Raw genomic sequence first — 23,660 nt, forward strand, 5'->3', positions numbered from 1 at the left:
TAGTTCTCAGCATTGTAGCGCATCTAGAGACAAAGCCCAATGTCCACAATGGAGTAGAGGTGAATCGGACAGTACCCTAGCTAATGGAAGGACCCTTCAGAAGCCTGATAATGGAGATACAGTGAAAAACTTTGTTTTGCGCGCAATCTCATCTAATCAGATCTTCCTCTGTTTGCGTATGGTGTGCACAGCCTAAACTTGTAGGACAACTTGTTCTATTTGATCATGTTTGATTGTGCACGCTGGGTTGTTTGCATTCGTCGAAACAGGGCGGACCACGTGAAGGTTGCAATCTACCCACCCCATCTAATCGGATAATACTAGATCAAAATAATCATCAAACTCCAGTACAATAGGTAGATCAAAGGGGAAGTTACAGAGTGCAGAGTATAGTTCTCAGCATTGTAGCGCATCAGTTCCACAGACTAAGTCCAATGTCCACAACAGACAGCATCCTAGCTTATGGAAGGACCGTTCAGAAACGTGATAACAGAGGGGACGAAGCTGTTCCTGAGCCGGGTGGAGCGCGCTTTCAAACCTGTTTATCTTCTGCAGAACGGGAGTGGAGAGACGGAGGGAATGACCAGGGTGGGACTCGAAGTGTCTTTGGTCCCTGTCACCCCCAACTATTTAAACAGTTTATAAGAGATAGTAGTAGAATTAGGCCATTCAGCCCATCATGTTTACTCTGCTATTCAATCATGGCTAATTTCTCCCTCCTAACCCCATTCTCCTGTCTTCTTCCCCATAACCTCAGACACCCGCACTAATCAAGAATCTATCTATCTCTGCCTTAAATATATCCACTGACTTGGCCTCCACAGCCGTCTGTGGCAATGAATCCCACAGATTCGCCAACAGTTGTACATTTCTCGTCCCTGCTGAATTTGTGTACCCTCCATCGAGGGCCAGCACGCACCTGTCCACTCGTGCCGGTCTGAGTATTGGTGAGTGATGTGTAAGAAGGAACTGCAGACGCTGGCTTAAACCGAAGATAGACACAAAAATGCTGGAGTAACTCAGCGGGACGGGCATTCAGAGTCTCTGGAGAGAAGGAATGGGTGACGTTTCGGGTTGAGGCCCTTCCATAGAAACATAGAAAATAGGTGCAGGAGGAGGCCATTCGGCCCTTCGAGCCTGCACCGCCGTTCATTGTGATCATGGCTGATGGTCCCCTATCAATAACCCGTGCCTGCCTGCTCCCCATATCCCTTGACTCCATTAGCCCCTAGAGCTCTATCTAACTCTCTCTTAAATCCATCCAGTGATTTGGCCTCCACTGCCCTCTGTGGCAGGGAATTCCACAAATTCCCAACTCTCTGGGTGAAAAAGTTTTTTCTCACCTCGGTGTTAAATGACCTCCCATTTATTCTAAGACTGTGTGGCCCCTGGTTCTGGACTCTAACTCGCCCCAACATTGGGAACATTTTTCCTGCATCTAGCTTCTTCAGCTCTTCTCTCCAGAGAGGAGAGACGCTGCCTGTCCCGCTGAGTTACTGCAGCTTTTTGTGTGTCCATCCTGGGCGGTGAGTAATGGTGCTCTGTGACATCGTGCACCACCATCAACACCAGGTCACTGGCCAGCATTATGCTGCTGCTTTTATAGCACCAGTCAGACTAAGATGGTGAGAGACACACATGCATGCAGCGGTAATTACAATGCCCAGGAAAAATGGAACCAACCTCTGGCAGAATAATGGACATCGAGGCAAACAAAGCACGACGGGAACTTTATAGTTGCTTCCAGCGCTACTTGGTAATTCTTTGTTGTCTTACTGCATTCACTGGAGTTTAGAAGGATGAGGGGGTTAATCTTATAGAAACACATAAAATTATAAAAGGACTGGACAAGCTAGATGCAGGAAATATGTTCCCAATGTTGGGCGAGTCCAGAACTAGGGGCCACACAGTCTTAGAATAAAGGGGAGGTCATTTAAGACTGAGGTGAGAAAAAACGTTTCCCCCCAGAGAGTTGTGAATTTGTGGAATTCCCTGCCACAGAGGGCAGTGGAGGCCAAGTCACTGGATGGATTTAAGAAAGAGTTAGATAGAGCTCTAGGGGATAGTAGAGTCAAGGGATATGGGGAGAAGGCAGGCACGGGTTATTGATAGGGGACGATCAGCCGTGATCACAATGAATGGCGGTGCTGGCTTGAAGGGCCGAATGGTCTCCTCCTGCACCTATTTTTCTATATTTCTATTTCAGAATTTCTCATTAATTTGCAGAAAGACAGAACATGGACATAGACAGTGGAGAACAAATTTGTCCTAATGGACACCAACCATGCTTAATTTAAAATCCACTATCCCCGAGAATGAATGGCCAGGCAGATCAATTGTGGTGTAACCAAGTGGACAGTTTCATTTAGTTTAAAGATGCAGCATAGAAACCGGCCCTTTGACCCACTGAGTCCACGCCGACCATCGCTCACTCGTCACGCTAGTTCTACATTGCCCTACTTCCGCATTCACTGTGACCACATGAGTTTGTAGGTTAATTGCTCCTAGATTCTGAAGAAGGGTCTCGACCCGAAACGTCACCTATTCCTTTTCTCCAGAGATGCTGCCTGACCCGCTGAGTTAACTCCAGCATTTGGTGTCTATCTTTGGTTTAAACCAGTATCTGCAATTCCTTCCTACGCACCGGTCACGGTGGCGCAGAGGTAGAGTTGCTGCCTTACAGCGAATGCAGCGCACGGGTTCGATCCCGACTTCGGGTGCTGTCTGCACGGAGTTTGTACGTTCTCCCCGTGACCTGCGTGGATTTTCTTCGAGATCCAAAGACGTGCAGGTTTGTAGGTTAATTGGATTGGTGTAAATGTAAATTTGTCCCTAGTGGGTGTAGGATAGTGTTAATGTGCGGGGATCGCTGGTCGGCGCGGACATGGTGGGCCGAAGGGCCTGTTTCCGTGCTGTATCTCTAAACTAAACATTCTGCTGAACCTGGTGATATCATTGGTTCTGTGGGAGTATTCAGGTCAATTCTTGGCACCATGCTTTAGGACAGGGGCTGGCAACCTCCGGCCCCCGGGCCGAATGCAGCCCCTAACCCAAAATCATCCGGCCCGCAGGCTTCCATCATCTCTGGTACCTCCCAAGGCCGCAGAGCCCACCATCCGCTCACAGACATGGGTCCTGGCTCCTATGCAGAACAAGGTTGCCCACCCAAGCTTTAGGATGTCAGGGTTCTGGTTTAAAATCCAGAATAGGTTTATTGGAACCATATCGGGAGCAATGGATTAAAGTTAAATGAATGACACAAACAACTGCAGATGCTGGTTTGCAGAAAAGGACACAAAGTGCTGGAGTAACTCAGGGAGCATTTCTGGAGAACACGGGAAGGTGACATTTTAGGTCGAGTCCAAAGAAGGGTCCCAACTCTGTGAAACGTCACCTATCCATGTTCTCCACAGATGCTGCCTGACCCGCTGAGTTACTCCAGCACTCTGTGAAACGTCACCTATCCATGTTCTCCACAGATGCTGCCTGACCCGCTGAGTTACTCCAGCACCATGTGAAACGTCACCTATCCATGTTCTCCACAGATGCTGCCTGACCCGCTGAGTTACTCCAGCACTCTGTGAAACGTCACCTATCCATGTTCTCCACAGATGCTGCCTGACCCGCTGAGTTACTCCAGCACTCTGGAACGTTACCTATCCATGTTCTCCCCAGATGCTGCCTGACCCGCTGAGTTACTGCAACACTTTGTGAAACGCACCTATCCATGTTCTCCACAGATGCTGCCTGACCCGCTGAGTTACTCCAGCACCTGTGAAACGTCACCTATCCATGTTCTCCACAGATGCTGCCTGACCCGCTGAGTTACTCCAGCACCCTGTGAAACGTCACCTATCCATGTTCTCCACAGATGCTGCCTGACCCGCTGAGTTACTCCAGCACTCTGTGAAACGTCACCTATCCATGTTCTCCACAGATGCTGCCTGACCCGCTGAGTTACTCCAGCACTCTGCGTTTTGTTTTTAATTTAAATATGGACCATTTTCCTTCAGATCAGAGACATTTATCAGAGGTATTCAAGGGTAAATTAAGATTCTTTTTTTTTGTGGAAGGACCAGGAGACACAAGTTTAAAGCGTTTGACAATGTTTAAGTTGAAGGCGATGAACATTCTCCCCGTGACCTCATGGGTTTTCTCCGGGTGCTCCGGTTTTCTCCCACCCTCCAAAGATGTACAGGTTTGTAGGTTAATTGGCTTGGTATGAATGTAAATTGTCCCTAGTGAGTGTAGGATCGTGTTGGTGTGCGGAGGTCGCTGGTCGGTGTAGACTCGGTGGGCCGTGGGGCCCGTTTCCACGCTGTATCTCTAAACTAACAAAAGGCAAAAGAGCCAGGGGTTTCATCTGCATTGGAAAAGACAAGATACATTAAGGATTCTTTCTCAGAGTTCTTCAGACCGGAAAGAACATCTCAATCTTCCAGCCATTTATTATGGGTCTTCGTTAAGGTATTTGTCATGTTTAGAGATACAGCGCGGAAACAGGCCATTCGGCCCACCCAGTCCACTCCGACTAGCTATCCCTGCACACTAACACTATCCTACACACACACACACACACTGGGGACAATTTACATATACACCAAGCCAATTAACCTACAAACCTGCACGTCTTTAGAGTGTGGGAGGAAACCGAAGATCTCTGCGACAACCCACGCAGGTGACGGGGAGAACGTGCAAACTCCGTACAGACAGCACCCGTAGTCGGGATCGAACCCGGGTCTCCGGCGCTGTGAGGCAGCAACTCTACCGCTGCACCACATATATATTTGTGTGTACAGTTCAGTACAAGCATCCCTAGACAGAACCACTTAGATAAGCATCTCAGATACAGTACAAGTGTATAGCAGAGGTACTCTGAGACAGTGCGCAGAGTCGCAGGTTTGGCGCCATTTCCATGTTCCCAGGATCTTATAGAAACATATAAAATTATAAAAGGATTGGACCAGCTAGATGCAGGAAAAATGTTCCCAATGTTGGGGCGAGTCCAGAACCAGGGGCCACCACAGTCTTAGAATAAAGGGGAAGCCATTTAAGACTGAGGTGAGAAAAAACTTTTTCACCCAGAGAGTTGTGAATTTGTGGAATTCCCTGCCACAGAGGGCAGTGGAGGCCAAGTCACTGGATGGATTTAAGAGAGAGTTAGATAGAGCTCTAGGGGCCAGTGGAGTCAAGGGATATGGGGAGAAGGCAGGCACAGGTTATTGATTGGGGACTATCAGCCATGATCACAATGAATGGCGGTGCTGGCTCGAAGGGCCGAATGGCCTCTTCCTGCACCTATTTTCTATGTTTCTATGTAAGTGCAGGGGTCTTGAGCTGACTGGCCATGAAGGCCCGTTTGTCACTTCAATGATTTACTGACCTGAGCTCCTTCCCAAAAACGTTACAGATCAAACCCTTCCGGGACCCTCCCCACAGAACTCCCAAGCCACCGACGCGAGCGGAGAGAGAGTACCTGGTGGAAGACAAGCGTAAAAAACTGACCGGATTTCACCCTAGGGCCGAGCAGAGGTTCGCCGTCCACCCAGACGTGACCGAGGAGTTCTTGCGTCGGAAGAACGCCTTGTTGAAGCACCACTGCCCCTCCATCAGCTCCCGAGGCTGGCTGACTCTGGGAAGACTCGATCCCATCTTCCCGCCCAGGTCGGAACGCGTGTACAACAGCAACGTCTGGAGGTACTATGTCTCCCAGTCGGCGGGACATCACGCCAACAGAGACCACGAGCGCTTCCCCAACCTGATCGCCTCTCTCTACCCAATAACCATCCCAACCCCCTCGTCAATGAGGGGCAATACCTGGCTGCGATTTGTATCCTGCGGCAACCTGTACATTGACATACGGGGGAAGAAAAAGGCAATCGGACTGTTGGAGAAGGAGCTGGCTGATGACAAGAAACTAACGATAAAGAGCGAAAGCAGAATGCCCCCAATAGACATCTTTGGGAATATCATTCCCCCGGAAAACCAGCATGGGTGAGTTACTCTGTGTTCCTTTGTTTCTATTTGTGAGGAACTGTGAGGAGGATGCTATGAGAATGCAGGGTGACTTGGACAGGTTGGGGGAGTGGGCAGATGCATGGCAGATTAAGTTAAATGCGGATAAATGTGAGGTTATCTACTTTGGTAGCAAAAACTTTGGCAGGCAGATTACTATCTAAATGGTGTCATGTTGGGAAAAGGGGAAGTACAACGGGATCTGGGGGTCCTTGTTCATCAGTCTATGAAAGTAAGCATGCAGGTACAGCAGGCAGTGAAGAAAGCGAATGGCATGTTGCCTTTATAACAAGAGGAATCGAATATAGAAGCAAAGAGGTCCTTCTGCAGTTGTACAGAGGCCTAGTGAGACCACACCTGGAGTATTATGTGCAGTTTTGGTCCCCTAATTTGAGGAAGGACATTCTTGCCATTGAGGGAGTGCAGCGTAGGTTTACAAGGTTAATTCCCGGGATGGCGGGACTGTCATATGCTGAGAGACTGGAGCAGCTGGGCTTGTACACTCTGGAATTTAGAAGGATGAGAGGATATCTCATTGAAGCATATAAGATTGTTAAGGGCTTGGACACATTAGAGGCAGGAAACGTGTTCCCGATGTTGGGGGAGTCCAGAACCAGGGGCCACAGTTTAAGAATAAGGGGTAAGCCATTTAGAACGAAGACGAGGAAACACTTTTTCACACAGAGAATGGTGAGTCTGTGGAATTCTCTGCCTCAGAGGGCGGTGGAGGCCGGTTCTCTGGATGCTTTCAAGAGAGAGCTAGATAGGGCTCCTAAAGATAGCGGAGTCATGGGATATGGGGAGAAGGCAGGAACGGGGTACTGATTGGGGATGATCAGCCATGATCAGGGCCAAATGGCCTACTCCTGCACCTATTGTCTATTGTCTATTGAAACGACACCCATTCCTTCTCTGCCTGTCCCGCTGAGTTACTCCAGCGTTTTGTGTCTCTCTTCGGTTTGAACCAGCATCTGCACACACACCTAGTTTTGTGTTAGTTTACTCGAGAGATACAGCGCGGAAAAAAAGGCCCTTCTGCCCATCGAGTCCGTGCCGACCAGCGATCCCCGCACACCGACACTGTCTCACACACACACACACACACATACACACACACACACACACACACACACACACACACACACACGCACACACGCACACTAGGGACATTGTACAATTTTATCGAAGCCAATTAAACTGCAGACCTGCACATCTTTGGAGTGTGGGAGGAAACCGGAGCACCCAGAGAAAACCCACACAGGTCACGGGGAGAACGTGCAAACTCCGTACAGACAGCACCCGTGGTCAGGATGGAACCCGGCTCTCTGGCGCCGTGCGGCAGCAACACTACCGCTGCGCCACCGTGCCGCTACAGAGAAAACAAGAGCTTTACAACGTGTAGCTTTTATCCTTCCACACGTCTAACTCAACAACGACAACAACGCCTCTGTGACATTCTGAACTCAACAGCCGCTAAATTCTTTCAAAGAAGCACAGTGGTGGAACTAATTCCATGCAGCGCCACAGTGGGCCGAAGGGCCTGTATCTCTAAACTAAACTAAACCTTGTGTAAGAAGGAACTGCAGATGCTGGTTTAAGCCAAAGGTAGACACAAAAAGCTGGAGTAACTCAGCGGGCCAGGCAGCATCAATGGAGAGAAGAAATGGGTGATGTTTCGGGTCGAGACCCTTCTTCGGACTTCGATAAAACCTCCTTGTACCTTACTGTTGTGTTCTAAGACGACTGGTGACTCGCTAGAAGCTCATCCGCCCTTTGGCAGGTCTTGTTTATGCTCCTGCTGGCAAACCAGGTGGGGGAGCGTTTAGTCGCCGAGTATCTGACCATGGAGCAGGTAGCACGGGATTACATGGTACCCGTGGCGGGGGGAACTCCCCCCGATCTGACCTTATTGAAATTATAAAAGGAACGGACAAGCTAGATGCAGGAAAAATGTTCCCAATGTTGGGCGAGTCCAGAAACGGGCCACAGTCTTCGAATAAAGGGGAGGCCATTTAAGACTGAGGTGAGAAAAAACTTTTTCACCCAGAGAGTTGTGAGTTTATGGAATTCTCTGCCACAGAGGGCAGTGGAGGCCAAGTCACTGGATGGATTTAAGAGAGAGTTAGATAGAACTCTAGGGGCTAGTGGAGTCAAGGGATATGGGGAGAAGGCAGGCACGGGTTATTGATAGGGGACGATCAGCCATGATCACAATGAATGGCGGTGCTGGCTCGAAGGGCCGAATGGCCTCCTCCTGCACCTATTTTCTATGTTTCTGTGTCTTATGACAAACTCGTCTTAAAATGCTATTTATTTCTGACAGGTACGTGGCCGGGACTCCAGTTTGCTGTCGTTATCTAACGGACATCGGGAAACAATCCACAACATTGGATCTTATTTAGCAACAGTCTTCCTGTGTAAAGATAGGAAATCGGGGAGGAGAGGAAGTGAAAAGATCAGTGGTGAATTACATGTATGAGAAATCTTGCCGGCTCTGGTCTTTTCTGCAAGAAATGTCAAAGGAGGAAATAATGCAGATATTGAAACGTAGAATTAAATTTATAGTTTCCGGACTAACCATTCTTACAACATGTTCTTGGACATTTTAACTAATTCCTCAAGTAGAAACAAGTAAATAGAGGTGCTGGTTTAACAAGTTCACAAGTGATAGGAATAGAATTAGACCATTCGGCCCATCAAGTCTACCCCGCCATTCAATCATGGCTGATCTCTGCCTCCTAATCCCATTTTCCCGCCTTCTCCCCATAACCCTTGACACCCGTTCTAATCAAGAATTTATCTGTCTCTGCCTTAAAAATATCCACTGACTTGGCCTCCACAGCCCTCTGTGGCAATGAGTTCCACAGATTCACTACCCTCTGACTAAAGAGGTTCCCCTCACCTCCTTTCTAAAAGAGCCTTTTAATTCTGAGGCTATAACCTCTGGTCCCAGACTCTCCCACCAGTTGAAACATCCTCTCCACATCCACTCCATCTATGCCTTTCATTATTCTGTAAGTTTCAATGAGGTCCCCCCCCCCCCTCCCTCAACCTTCCAAACTCCAGCGAGTACAGGCCCAGTGCTGTCAAACGCTCATTATATGCTAACCCACTCATTCCTGGAATCATTCTTGTAAACGTCATCTGGACCCTCTCCAGAGCCAACACATCCTTCCTCAGATACGGGGCCCAAATACGCTCACAGCACTCAAAATGTGGCCTGACCAGCGCCTTATAGAACCTCAGCATTCCATCCTTGTGTTTGTGTTCAAGTCCTCTTGATATAATCACAATCACAATAATACTTTATTAGCCAAGTATGTTTTGCAACATACGAGGAATTACATTTGCCAAGTCGGTCATACAAATAAAAAGCAACAGAACACTCAAAATACATTTTAACATAAACATCCACTACAGTGACTCCTCCACATTCCTCACTGTGATGGAAGGCGAAAAAATGTTCAATCTCTTCCCTTCTTTGCTCTCCCGCGGTCGGGGGCCTCGAGCCTCCGTTGACGGGACGATCTTGACTCCCGTAGCCGTCGGCGTTTGGACCCTCCGCATCGGGGCGAACAGCTCCTGCATCGGGGGGATGTCAGCTCCCCCGCGCTGGCGATCGGACCCCGCGTCGGGGCTGGTCGAACCTCTGTGTCATTAGAGCTTTCCGACTCGGCCTCTCCCGAGACTGCGACCTCTTGATGGTAAGCTCGCAGGCCGCGGTTGGAGCGCTCCCAGGCAAGGGATCGGCTCCGCGGCTAAGTCCACTCCCCGCGGTGGGGCCCAAGGTCAGTCCGAGGAGGCCTCCAGCTCCATCGATGGTAGGCCGCAGAGTGATCGGAGAATGCGATCCGGAAAACATCTCATCCCTGGCAAGGGTAAGAAGCTAAAAAAAAAGCTTCCCCCGACCCCCCTCCCCCTCCCCCCACATAAAACAAACAGGAGAACAATTACGCACTAAAAAAAATTTAAAAGACAAACAAACAGACTGTTGGCGGGGCTGCCAATCGCTCAGCGCCCCTGGTGATAAATGCTAGCTTTGAATTTGCCTTCCTTACTACTTTGTACAAAAGGATACAATATGTTTGGAGAGGGAGAACAGAGAAGATTCATGAATAGCCAGGGTGAATGTCTTTTACAGAGTTGGGAAATCAAGACCCAGAGGATATTGGTGTCAGGTGAGTGGGGAAAGTTAATAGGAACCTGAGGGGCAACTTTTTGACACAGAACGAGCTGCCAGAGGAGGTGTTTGAGGCAGGTAAGAAAAATAGCAACATTTAACAGACACTTGGACAGGTACATGGATAAGAAGGTTTAAAGGGCCAAATGCGGGCTGATGGAACGAGTGTAGTTGGGTCAACATGGACAAGTTGGGCCGAAGGGCCTGTTTCCGTGCTCAGTGACCCTGTGATTTGTGCACCGGGACCAATGTTGTGACTGCTGTTTGGCAGCTTGCGATTTGCAGTATTTGGCTGGGAGCAGGTAAGCGTAAGGTTATTAAGGGCTTGGACACGCTAGAGGCAGGAAACATGTTCCCAATGTTGGGGGAGTCCGGAACCAGGGGCCACAGTTTAAGAATAAGGAGTAAGCCATTTAGAACGGAGACGAGGAAACACTTTTTCTCACAGAGAATGGTGAGTGTGTGGAATTCTCTGCCTCAGAGGGCAGTGGAGGCAGGTTCTCTGGATGCTTTCAAGAGAGAGCTAGATAGGGCTCTTAAAGATAGCGGAGTCAGGGGATATGGGGAGAAGGCAGGAACGGAGTGCTGATTGGGGAAGATCAGCCATGATCACATTGAATGGCGGTGCTGGCTCGAAGGGCCGAATGGCCTACTCCTGCACCTATTGTCTGTTGTGTGGGTTTTATTGCATGGACTTACCGAGGGTGATTCCCAATTAGAGAACGCTGGGGATCTGCCTGGGCTGCAAGATGCCAGGGTCTAGAGCACGCAGTTGGCACAGAGTCCGACCCTTGTAACTGCTCTACACAGGAGCCCTGCCTCAGGAGCCAGCATTGTAACGTGAGACTAGTCATCCACAACACTAGTGTTACAGCTCGCCACAGGTGGTGCTGGTGAACGGCAGCATGACCTTCAAGCCTCGGGCACGCTGCAAACTGGTGCCAGGAAGCCGTAGGGTATCCGTGCCATCTGCTAGTTTGCTATGTGCTCCACTCTCTGCCAGCCCAGTCATTGTACACGCTGGGAAACCTCACGGTCAGAGAGGACTGGCAATTGGGCAGGCCGCTCGGCCCATCGAGTCCACGCCGACCATCGATCGCCCGCTCACACGCTAGTTCTATGCTACCCCGCCTTCTCCCCCACCCCGCACGCACTCAGGGCCATTTACAGAGGGGCCGATTAACCTACGAACCCGCGCGTCTTTAGGATGTGGGAGGAAACCGGAGCACCCGGGGAAACCCACGCGGGTCACGGGGAGAACGTGCAAACTCCACACACACAGACAGCGCCCGAGGTCAGGATGGAACCCGGGTCCCTGGCGCTGTGAGGCAGCAGCTCTACCCGCTGCACCGATGTGTTATCTTCCCTGGAAGGTGGCAAACAGGAGGGTTTAGTTTAGTGTAGAGATACAGGGCAGAAACAGGCCCTTCGGCCCATCGTGTCCGCACCGACCAGCGATCCCCGCACGTTAACACTATCCTACACCCACTAGGGACAATTTACACTTATGCCAAGCCAATTTACATAGAAACATAGAAAGTAGGTGCAGGAGTAGGCCATTCGGCCCTTCGAGCCTGCACCGCCATTCGATATGATCATGGCTGATCATCCAACTCAGTATCCTGCACCTGCCTTCTCTCCATACCCCCTGATCCCCTTAGCCACAAGGGCCACATCTAACTCCCTCTTAAATATAACCAATGAACTGGCCTCAACTAACTTCTGTGGCAGAGAATTCCAGAGATTCAACACTCTGTGTGAAAAATGTTTTTCTCATCTCGGTCCTAAAAGATTTCCCCCTTATCCTTAAACTGTGACCCCTTGTTCTGGACTTCCCCAACATCGGGAACAATCTTCCTGCATCTAGCCTGTCCAACCCCTTAAGAATTTTGTAAGTTTCTATAAGATCCCCCCTCAATCTCCTAAATTCTAGCGAATACAAGCCGAGTCTATCCAGTCTTTCTTCATATGAAAGTCCTGACATCCCAGGAATCAGTCTGGTGAACCTACAAACCTGTACTCTCTTTGGAGTGTGGGAGGAAACCGAAGATCTCGGGGAAAAAACCCTCGCGGGTTACGGGGAGAACGTGCAAACTCCGTACAGACAGCGCCCGTAGTCAGAATCAAACCCGCGTCTCTAGCGCTGTGAGGCAGCAACTCTACCGCTGCGCCACCCTAATATATAACACTGGGACTAGGTGGGCCAAAGGGCCTGTTTTCAAGCCTTACCTCAAAACTAAACTAAACGAAATCTTTACGAATCTGACCTTTACCCAAACACTCAAACATTTATTTCAGTGTTGCTCTTTGGAGAAGAAAGTGAAGTTTGCATTCATGCCCGCAGGCTTCTTTAACATTTCTCTTCATCTCGGAGCACATTGCTGTAACAAACGCACGCCATCATTTAATGTCTAAATGCCCAGCAGTCGCCTCGATGCTGCAAGGCTCCGCTCAGTAGAGCAACCCTTGTGAGCTGTGAGCCGAGCATCGAAAATGTGTCTAGAATTTAACTTTCGTGACGTGCCTGGTGTATCCTTGAAATTTGGCACAGATTTGGATAAAATATAACTGAGAAGGATCTTACATTCTCAGTCGGTAGCTTCATAACAGGATTAGTTTATTGTCAGGGGTTGTGGGGAGAAGGCAGGAGAATGGGGGTTAGGAGGGAGAGATCGATCAGCCATGATTGAATGGCAGAGTAGACTTGATGGGCTGAATGGCCTAATTCTGCTCCTATGAGTAAGCCATTTAGAACGGAGACGATGAAACACTTTTTCTCACAGAGAGTGGTGAGTCTGTGGAATTCTCTGCCTCAGAGGGCGGTGGAGGCCGGTTCTCTGGATGCTTTCAAGATAGTGGAGTCAGGGGATATGGGGAGAAGGCAAGAACGGGGTACTGATTGGGGATGATCAGCCGTGATCACATTGAATGGCGGTGCTGGCTCGAAGGGCCCAATGGCCTACTCCTGCACCTATTGTCTATTGTCATCTTCAAGTTATGGCAACATTTTATAAGTCCTTTGGTCGACGGTTTTGAAGACTTTATGTAACTTTTAACACAGTAGAGAATTTATAATGCACTTTAAGAATGTCAAAAAAGAATGGGAATAGGGCAATAATTGGAAAAAGAATGGCAATTTATCATTCCACACAAATGAAGAAGAATACCATGTAACATAAGGTAGGATAAGGTTTTATTAATAAATTGTGATATTAATTCATTTCCTAGACATACAACTACTTGGCACAATTTGAAATAATTCTATAGAAGCATAAATGCGTACACACTGACGCATTGGTCCAGAATGTTCAGATGAGCTGTCCCCAACCCAGCCCCAAACCCAGCAACTGTGTTCCCGCAAGCAGTTACTAATGATGGCCTCTTTGATGGCCAGAACAGAAGCTGCTTCCTCCATTACTCCACCCTGGATTCCACATGGTACTAACGTACGGTTAAATACATTTTCCTCATGTCATCTTTGATTCTTTAGTCGATCGTCTTAGAATTTAAGAAGATTGAGGGGGGATCTTATAGAAACTTTAAAAAATTCTTAAGGGGTTGGACAGGCTAGATGCAGGAAGATTGTTCCCGATGTTGGGGAAGTCCAGAACAAGGGGTCACAGTTTAAGGATAAGAGGGAAGTCTTTTAGGACCGAGATGAGAAAATCATTTTTTATACAGAGACTGGTGAATCTGTGGAATTCTCTGCCACAGAAGGTAGTTGAGGCCAGTTCATTGGCTATATTTAAGAGGGTGTTAGATGTGGCCCTTGTGGCTAAAGGGATCAGGGGGTACGGAGAGAAGGCAGGTACAGGATACTGAGTTGGATGATCAGCCATGATCATATTGAATGGCGGTGCAGGCTCGAAGGGCCGAATGGCCTACTCCTGCACCTATTTTCTATGTTTCTATGTCTTTCGGTTGTTTAAGAAATATTTTGACAGGTACATGGATAGGACAGGTTTGGAGGGATATGGACCAAACAGGATCAGGTGGGACTAGTGTAGCTGGTACATTGTTGGCCGATGTGGGCAAGTTGGGCCGAAAGGCCTTTTTCCACACTGTATCACTCACTCTATGACTAGTGTAGCTGGGACATGTTGGCCGGTGTGGGCAAGTCGGGCCGAAGGGCCTGTTTCCACACTGTATCACTCTGTGACTATTACTCCAGGACTCTATCTATTTTTTCCCCGTTTCTGGTTCTCAAGGCTTACTCCAATTTAATCCATTTGTTGGATCCTGCCACTTGTGACAAACCCGGCAACAAGTGTGGCCAAAACGTTTCTCTGCTCAGAGGCTTTCTGTGTGGGGGGAGGGTGTGTGTGTGTGTGGGCGGGGAGTGTGTGGGGGAGGGGGTTGTGTGTGGGGGGAGGGGGTGTGTTGGGGGGGGGAGGATGTGTGTGGGGGGGGAGGGAGTGTGTGTGTGGGGGGGGGTGTGTGCGGGCGGGGGAGGGGTGTGTGTGTGCGGGCGGGTAGTATGTGGGTGGGGTGTGTGTGGGCGGGGAGTGTGGGAGGAGGGGGTGTGTGTGGGCGGGGAGTGTGTGGGGGGATGGGGGTTTAGGGGGAAGGGGGTGTGTGTGGGAGGGGGAGGGGGGTGTGGGGGGGGGGGGTGAGCGGGGCTGGTTTTCGACACAAAGTGGTGGATGTCTAGAACATGTTGCCAGGGGTGGGCGGTGAAGCCAGATACCACGGTGGAGTTTAGGAATCTTTTTGAAGGATATGGAGGGATGTGGATCACATGTAGGCAGATTAGTTCAAGTGGGCATCATGTTCAGTACAGACATAGTGGGCCGAAGGGCCTGTTCCTGCTCTGTACTGTTCTACGTTGACACATGTTGCTCAAATATTGTGAATATGGTCTGAGTGACAAAGTCAGGCTGAATCTGTTGCTAGGCCTCCACATCAAAGTCCTCTGCTTCATTCCTTTGTCTCCTACTCGCCCCAGAAACTGATCTTGGAGAGAGAGTCTCACATTTGGATCACACAATATTTTCTGTTTATTAAAGGCGCTGGAGTAACTCAGCAGACCAGCGGGTTGTGTCTGGAGAACATGGATGGGTGACGTTTCGGGTCGGGACCCTTCTTCAGGCGGAGTCCGACCCATTAATATACTCCAGCGCTCTGAGTCTTTGTTTGTAAACCAGCATCTGCAGTTTTTTTGTGTCTCAACGCCGAAACAAAGTGCCGGAGTAACTGAGTGAGTCAGGCAGCACCTCTGGAGTTATAGCAGTCAAAACGTGGAAACAAGAAACTACAGATGCTGGTGTACACAAAGCGACAAATAGACCTGGAGTCCAGACCCGAAATGTCACCTATCCATGTTCTCCACAGATGCTGCCTGACCCACTGAGTTACTCCAGCAATCTGTGAAACGTCACCTATCCATGTTCTCCACAGATGCTGCCTGACCCACTGAGTTATGGTGCAGCAGCATCTATGGAGCTAAGGAAATAGGCAACGTTTCGGGCCGAAATCCTTCTGGAAATAGGCAACGTTTCGGGCCGAAACCCTTACGGGTTTCGGCCCGAAACGTTGCCTATTTCCTTAGCTCCACAGATGCTGCCTGACCCGCTGAGTTACTCCAGCACTCTGTGTCTCTATGTCTTCCTTCAGTTTTCACCGGCATTCTTATCTCTGAAGGTGTGACTTAGACTCAGTGCTGACATTCCATCTTCAGCGGATTGAAGTGACATTCCATACGGAGATAATGTGTGCGGTTGGGCCTGCTGGCTAGGCTGGCCATCTCGCACTGACCACTGGGCACCCTCGCCCAGCATTGTACTCTCCGCCATCTTGTGTACGAACCAGTTCTTCACCGCGGGAGTCACCATCGGCTCCCGGAGTCGTTTAGCATTTGGAATCGCATCAGTGAACCCAGACTCTAACGTGATGCTGGATAATGCCTTTGCCTCCTTCGCTATGGTGATACTTTTCCTTCTCTCCATTGCGGCTTGCACTTGTTGGTTTTCCGACGTTGGGACAACATTTTGAAGATCTTTGCCCTTCGAAGGTTTGGCCTCTTGTCCTTCCATCGACGCTCGAGCTGGCTTGAAGTTCTCCGCTTTAATTGAAAGCCTTCCATTGAACGGCAGTTGGCATACAAAATGTGGCCCCTTTCTGCTGATGAGATAGTCCTGCTCTTTGACCTGAGATGCGTGGCCCAAACTCCTTGAGGTCTTCTTTGCTGCTTTGAAATGGGCTGATTTTGGACGTGATTTCTCGTCGATTTCTCGGTCCGCTGATTTGTCCTCGTGGGCGGGTTTGGTGTTTGACTTGTGGGCCACAGCGGGCTTGCCTTCTTGTGAATCTCCAGCCAGCGTTGACTGAGTTCTGCACAAACTCACCGCTCCATCCTTCGAAGACCAGAGCCCAGTTCTGGACGTTCCTGATCCCAGATCCACTCTCCTCTTCTGTTTCACCTGGTCACCTGTGAAGTGTCGTTCACTCTTCCACGCATTGGCCGGAGTTTGACCGGTGGATTTACTGGCCGCTGTCGCTGGCGATGCTGTTGGCATCTGACCACTTGCAACGTTGGAGTTGCCGACTCTCTCTGTTCTACTGAAGCCCTTTTTCATCATCCACATCTCAACTAGCTCTTCCGATTCTTCTCGCCTCTTCTGCTTGTCCATTTCGCGCCTCTTCCTCGCCACCTTCTCCAGGGACCTCTGCTTCCTCTCGTCTTCCCGCTGCGCCTTCAGTAGCTCGTTCTTGTGACAGATCCATTCCCGGATCACGTAGTTGTTGCAACTCTCCAGGCGACTGTCGGTTGGCGCCAGAACTCTCTTGTTCCGAGCGCCTTCTGGCCTCGGTCGTTTCCTCTGGGCTCTCGGTTTCACTTTCCACTTTGGGAGCCGCCGCGCCGACGTGCGCGCAGGAGAGCCGGGATAGGAGCGTGGAGCACGAGGGCCGAGTGGCCTGGGGACAGCGCTAGTAGCTCTGCCCTTGGCGGACTTCTTCTCAGGAGATCTCTCCCTTCCGTCTGCTCCGCGCTTTCTTCTCCTTCTGCTCCTCATCTTCGTTGGATGCGGCGGGACTTGCGCGCCCGTCTTTGCAACGTCTACGAGAACTCCAGGCTTCACTCCGTGGGATTCACCACAATGACCCGCCTGGGAGCTGCCGGTGTTGCCACCATGACCGCCCTCCCTCACCGAGAGCAACATTTGGTCGATCAACGCACCGAACCGAACCTCCTTTTTCCCTTTCGAGTTTTCTCTGCATTTGTCTTTTAACTTGCCTCCGGTTCCGTCCCCACTTTTGATCTTGCCCATTGCAAAGTGTGGTCGACACACCTTCTCAGCCGTGGCTCAGTGTGTGTGCAGCCAGTGTCAAACACGCAGAAGATTAGATGCTTCTTGCCAACGCCATGTTAATTGTGTCCAAACCCTGAATCATGTCATGGACGTTGGAACAGCCAAGCGATCATCCAAGTGACAAAATCTGTAAATAGACCAACACAGGATTACACCAATGGGACAGTCACCATCTCACTTCATCCACCAATTGGTTTAGAGTCTACAGGGTGGCACGGTGGCGCAGCGGTAGAGTTGCTGCCTCACAGCGCCAGAGACCCGGGTTCCATCCTGACTACGGGTCAGTCTGTACGGAGTTTGTACTTTCTCCCTGGGACCATGTGGTTTGGTATAATTGTCCCCAGTGTGTGTAGGATAGTGTTAATGAGAGGGGATCGCTGGTCGGTGCGGACTCGGTGGATCTGGATGTAGTACGCTGAAAAGTTCTAGGTAGAGCATCACTCAGTAGACAATAGGTGCAGGAGTAGGCCATTCGGCCCTTCGAGCCAGCACCGCCATTCAATGTGATCATGGCTGATCATCCACAATCAGTACCCCGTTCCTGCCTTCTCCCCATATCCCCTGACTCCGCTATCTTTAAGAGCCCTATCTAGCTCTCTCTTGAAAGTATCCAGGGAACCTGCCTCCACCGCCCTCTGAGGCAGAGAATTCCACAGACTCACCACTCTCTGTGAGAAAAAGTGTTTCCTCATCTCCATTCTAAATGGCTTACTCCTTATTCTTAAACTGTGGCCCCTGGTTCTGGACTCCCCCAACATCGGGAACATGTTTCCTGCCTCTAGCGTGTCCAAGCCCTTAACAATCTTATATGTTTCAATGAGATATCCTCTCATCCTTCTAAACTCCACAGTGTACAAGCCCAGCCGCTCCACTCTCTCAGCATACGACAGTCCCGCCATCCCGGGAATTAACTTTGTAAACCAACGTTGCACTCCCTCAATAGCAAGAATGTCCTTCCTCAAATTAGCACTGGACAATCAGCACTGGACAATTTTTTACATTTTATCGAGCCAATTAACCTACAAACCTGTACGTCTTTGGAGTGTGGGAGGAAACCGAAGATCTCGGAGAAAACCCACGCAGGTCACGGGGAGAACGTGCAAACTCCGTACAGACAGCACCTGGTATTGAACCCGGGTCTCCGGCGCTGCATTCGCTGTAAAGCAGCAACTCTACCGCTGCGCCACCGTGACTGCCCGGTGGGCCGAAGGGCCTGTTTCTGCGCTGTATCTCTAAACTAAACAAGTAACGCACGAGGAAATAACTCGAGGGCTTTAGAGATAGAAGCACTTGTATCAATCACCCTGTAATTATGGATTGGAACCCCTCCTAGTGAAGGAAATGATAAAACGCCACAGAAACAAAAGCCTCCCGGACTGCGTTCATTCCAATTGAAGAATTGTTTGTAGGCCAAAGCCTACTTGACCACTGTATTTGGAGTATTGTGCCCAGCTCTGGTCACCCTGCTGTAGAAAGGATGTCTAAACTAGACTGGAAAGAGTGCAGGGAATATTTACAAGGATGTTGCCAGGATGGGGCCTGAGCTACAGGGAGAGGTTGAGCAGGCCAGGACTTTATTCATTGGAGCTCAGGAGGCTGAGGGGCGATCTTATAGAGGTGTACAAGATCATGAGGGGAATTGATAGGGTGAATGCATCAAGTCTTTTATCCAGAGTAGGAGGGGATCATGAACCAGGGGACATAGGTTTCAGGTTAGAGGGAATCTGAGGGGCAACCTTTTCACACAGACGGTAGTGGGTGTATGGAATGAGCTGCCAGAGGAGGAAGTTGAGGCTGGGGACTAGCACAATGTTTAAAAGATATTTGGACAGGTACATGGATAGGACAGGTTTAGAAGGATATGGGCCAAACGCATGGAGATGGGACTAGTGTTGGTCGGCATAGGCATGTTGGGCCGAAGGGCCTGTTTCAATGCCGTATGACTCTATGACTCTATATAAAATACATCAGGTTACGCACAAAGACACCCCCAATAACAACAGACAATAGGTGCAGGAGTAGGCCATTCGGCCCTTACAATACAATACAATACAATTCAATTTATTGTCATTTGGACCCCTTGAGGTCCAAACGAAATGTCGTTTCTGCAGCCATACATTACATTCGAGCCAGCACCGCCATTCAATATGATCACGGCTGATCATCCACAATCAGTACCCCGTTCCTGCCTTTTCCCCATATCCCCTGACTCCGCTATCTTTAAGAGCCCTATCTAGTTCTCTCTTGAAAGCATCCAGAGAACCTGCCTCCACCGCCCTCTGAGGCAGAGAATTCCACACTCACAACTCTCTGTGAGAAAACGTGTTTCCTCGTCTCCGTTCTAAATGGCTTACCCCTTATTCTTAAACTGTGCGTGTGTGGCCCCTGGTTCTGGACTCCCCCAACATCGGGAACATGATGTTTGTGTTTAAGAAGGAACTGCAGATGCTGGAAAATCGAGGGTACAAAAAAATGCTGGAGAAACTCAGCGGGTGCAGCAGCATCTATGGAGCGAAGGAACGTTTCGGGCCGAAACCTTTCTTCAAACTGCTGCTAACATTAACATTAAAAATAACCTGTAAAATAAAATCCATTTATAGATTGGCCATTACACTGCAATCTAGAATTGGAAAAGAAAATGTAAAAGTTATTAAATATTAATATTTAGTTACAGTTTAATTTCAGACCACGCTACTTGCCTGTGGATGTGTGGCGAGGATCAATATATCTTGAGGCTAACTTACAGCTGTGTTTCAGCGACCCTTCCTCACGTTGGTGCCTGCACTGTCTGAGTGAGTGGTGCGCAAAAGGTTTGTGTTTCATCTTCACCAATCCAGTTTGGCCATGAAGTTGAACATTGTTAATCTTGGTAATTCCCACCAGTTGCCCGGCTACTGCAAGCAGCTTAAGTGGTTTCCATGGAGGCAGGAATTGTTTATCAATTTTCTTAACGGAGACATGTGAGCTCGAAATAGTTAAAACCTGCCTCACAAAAAAAGCTTTGAAACCGGACCTGGAGAATCTCAGAGAGTCCACCCCATCAGAGGCCTTTCACAGAATGTCTTTAAGAAGGAACTGCAGATGCTGGAATAATTGAAGGTAGATAAAAGTGCTGCAGAAACTCAGCGAGTGCAGCAGCATCTATGGAGCGAAGGAAATAGGCAACGTTTCGGGCCGAAACCCTAAAGGAAATAGGCAACGTTTCGGGCCGAAACCCAGAAGGGTTTCGGCCCGAAACGTTGCCTATTTCCTTTGCTCCATAGATGCTGCTGCGCCCACTGAGTTTCTCCAGCATTTTTGTCTACCTATTGTTATAGTCATTGTCTATTGAAACCAGAAGGGTCCATAGATGCTGCCGCACCCGCTGAGTTTCGCTTGGGTAGTTTACACCCCAGCGGTATGAACATTGACGTCTCCAATTTCAGGTAGTCCTTGCTTTCTCCCTCCTTCCCCTCCCCTTCCGAGCTCTCCCACAGCCCACTGTCTCCGCCTCTTCCTTTCTTCTTCCCGCCCCCCCCCATCCCCACATCAGTCTGAAGAAGGGTCTCGACCCGAAACGTCGCCTATTCCTTCGCTCCATAGATGCTGCCTCACCCGCTGAGTTTCTCCAGCATTTTTGTCTACCAAGGACTACTTAGTGCTGGGCTACTGTAGCAAGCAATAAAGTCTCTTTCAGGAGATAACTTATCTTACAAACACAACATACTGTTCTTGTACCGGGAGGTCAGCCCCGATAACAACACCTACCGACTCAGACTCCGAGTGTGTAGAAACAGGGAACTGCAGATGCTGGTGTACCAAAAAAAGACACAAAGTTCTGGAGTAACTCAACGGGTCAGGCAGCATCTCTGGGTAGGTGACTTTTTGGATTGGGACCCTACTGCAGGCTGATTATAAGAGGGGTGTGTGGGGGGGGGGGGAAGAAAGCTGGATAAAAGATTGGGCAGGACAAAGCCTGGCGAGTGATAGGTGCATTTAGGTGAGGGGGGGGGGGGGTTAATAGGCAGATGGGTGGACAAGGTCCAGAGATGAAAAGACAGAAGGTGTGAGACAAAAGGAATGAAGAATTGTGAATTGTGAAGCTAGTGGAAGGAATGTTGGGGAAGTCCAGGACAAGGGGTCACAGTTTGAGGATAAGGGGGAAATCTTTTAGGACCGAGATGAGAAAAACATTTTTCACACAGAGAGTGGTGAATCTGTGGAATTCTCTGCCACAGAAGGTAGTTGAGGCCACAGTTCATTGGCTATATTTAAGAGGGAGTTAGATGTGGCCCTTGTGGCTAAAGGGATCAGGGGGTATGGAGAGAAGGCAGGTACAGGATACTGAGTTGGATGATCAGCCATGATCATATTGAATGGCGGTGCTGGCTCGAAGGGCCGAATGGCCTAGTCCTGCACCTATTGTCTATGTTTCTATGTAGGTGGAAGGGGGGGGGGGGGGCAATAGGTGTGAGTCCAGGTGGGTCACGGTTGGGGGGGGGGGGGTGGGGGATAGAAGGAGGAGTTGTGCAGCGACCTAATGGAAGTGAAGGACAAGCTGTGTAGTTGGGACAAGTCAGGCTTGCAAAGTGAAAGCTGCGATTCGCCAGACACCACCAGGTGGCGCTGCGGTAGAGTTGCTGCCTTATAGCGCCGGAGTCGCGGGTTCGATCCCGACTACAGGTGCTGTCTGTACGGAGTTTGCATGTTCTCCCCGTGACCTGCGTGGGTTTCCTCCGGGCGCTCCGGTTTCATCCTCCACACTCCAAAGACGTGCAGGTTTGTAGGCTAATTAGGCTTGGTAAAATTGTAAATAGTCCCCAGTGTTTAGTATTGGGTTAGTGTACAGGATCGCTGGTCGGCACGGACTCAGTGGGCCGAAGGGCAATACGATCTCCGAACTACACTCAGCCAATGTTGGGCGAGTCCAGAACCAGGGGCCACAGTCTTAGAATAAAGGGGAGGCCATTTAAGACTGAGGTGGGAAAATACTTTTTCACCCAGAGAGTTGTGAATTTGTGGAATTCCCTGCCACAGAGGGCAGTGGAGGCCAAGTCACTGGATGAATTTAAGAGAGAGTTAGATAGAGCTCTAGGGGCTAGTGGAGTCAAGGGATATGGGGAGAAGGCAGGCACGGGTTATTGATAGGGGATGATCAGCCATGATCACAATGAATGGCGGTGCTGGCTCGAAGGGCCGAATGGCCTCCTCCTGCATCTAGTTTCTATGTTTCTATGTATTTCTAAACTAATCAGTGTTTGACATTTTCTCTAGTGATGTGATATGTAGTGCTGTGAAATCCTTAATTGGTCAAATTATCTCCAAGAGATGAAAGCAGCATTGAATGTCATCAAGCAGAACAACAATTTGTTCTTCCTTTTATTTGGTCTGTAGATTATGTACTAAGAGGTATAATATCATGCCATTAGGACAAGCATTAAAACAGTCATCAGCTCGGTATTGATGCGGCAATATCTGGTAATGATCTGTACTTTAGCTCTTGAGGATACCACAATTATGAAAGATGTCCATTAAAGTCCACCAATTTACCAGCGATCACTGTCCTCCTGCACGCTGTATCTCTAAACTAAATTAAAACAGTGGGGATCGAACCCGGGTCTCCGGAGCTCTACCGCTGCGCCACCGTGACCGGCCATGGGTGGTAGAGAGTCTGGGGGCAGGAGGAATCACAGAGCAGTGAGAGGGGATAGAAGGGGGAATAAGGGGCCGAAACGTCGCCCATTCCTTCTCTCCACAGATGCTGCTGCCTGTCCCGCTGAGTTACTCCAGCACTGAACCAGAATTCTCCCTCTGACAAATCTTTCTCCCCAAAATCAAAGTCTTAAATAATTTTGAAAACAAATCTCGCTTAAAGCGAGGAACAATATAGAGTCATAGAGCGTGCGAACAGGCCCTTCGGCCCAACTCGATCATGCTAGCCAACATGCCCCCATCTACACTAGTCCCACCTGCCCACGTTTGGCCCTTATCCCCCAAATCCTCTCCTATCCGTGAACCAGTCCAAATGCATTTACGGAAATATCTTGTCGGTGACGCATATTGCAGGCTCTCCCACTCTCCCTCCTCTCTCTCCCTCCCTCTCTCTCCCTCCTCTCTCTCCCTCCCTCTCTATCTCCCTCCCTCTCTCTCCCTCTCCATCTCTCTCTCCATCTCTC

The 23,660-nt window shown here is 49.5% G+C and overlaps 1 protein-coding gene across 1 annotated transcript; it reads left to right on the forward strand.

Moving 5' to 3' along the window:
- The first annotated feature begins 1,672 nt into the window (after window positions 1-1,672).
- tex52 (testis expressed 52) lies at window positions 1,673-8,417 on the forward strand. The gene is made up of 3 exons (XM_033038363.1): window positions 1,673-1,756; window positions 5,411-5,994; window positions 8,339-8,417. Exons 1-3 carry the CDS (start codon window positions 1,673-1,675, stop codon window positions 8,415-8,417), a joined length of 747 nt encoding a protein of 248 aa, XP_032894254.1.
- Window positions 8,418-23,660: the final 15,243 nt, after the last annotated feature.

The sequence above is a fragment of the Amblyraja radiata genome, chromosome 19, assembly GCF_010909765.2.
Source record: "Amblyraja radiata isolate CabotCenter1 chromosome 19, sAmbRad1.1.pri, whole genome shotgun sequence".
Classification (NCBI taxonomy): domain Eukaryota; kingdom Metazoa; phylum Chordata; class Chondrichthyes; order Rajiformes; family Rajidae; genus Amblyraja; species Amblyraja radiata.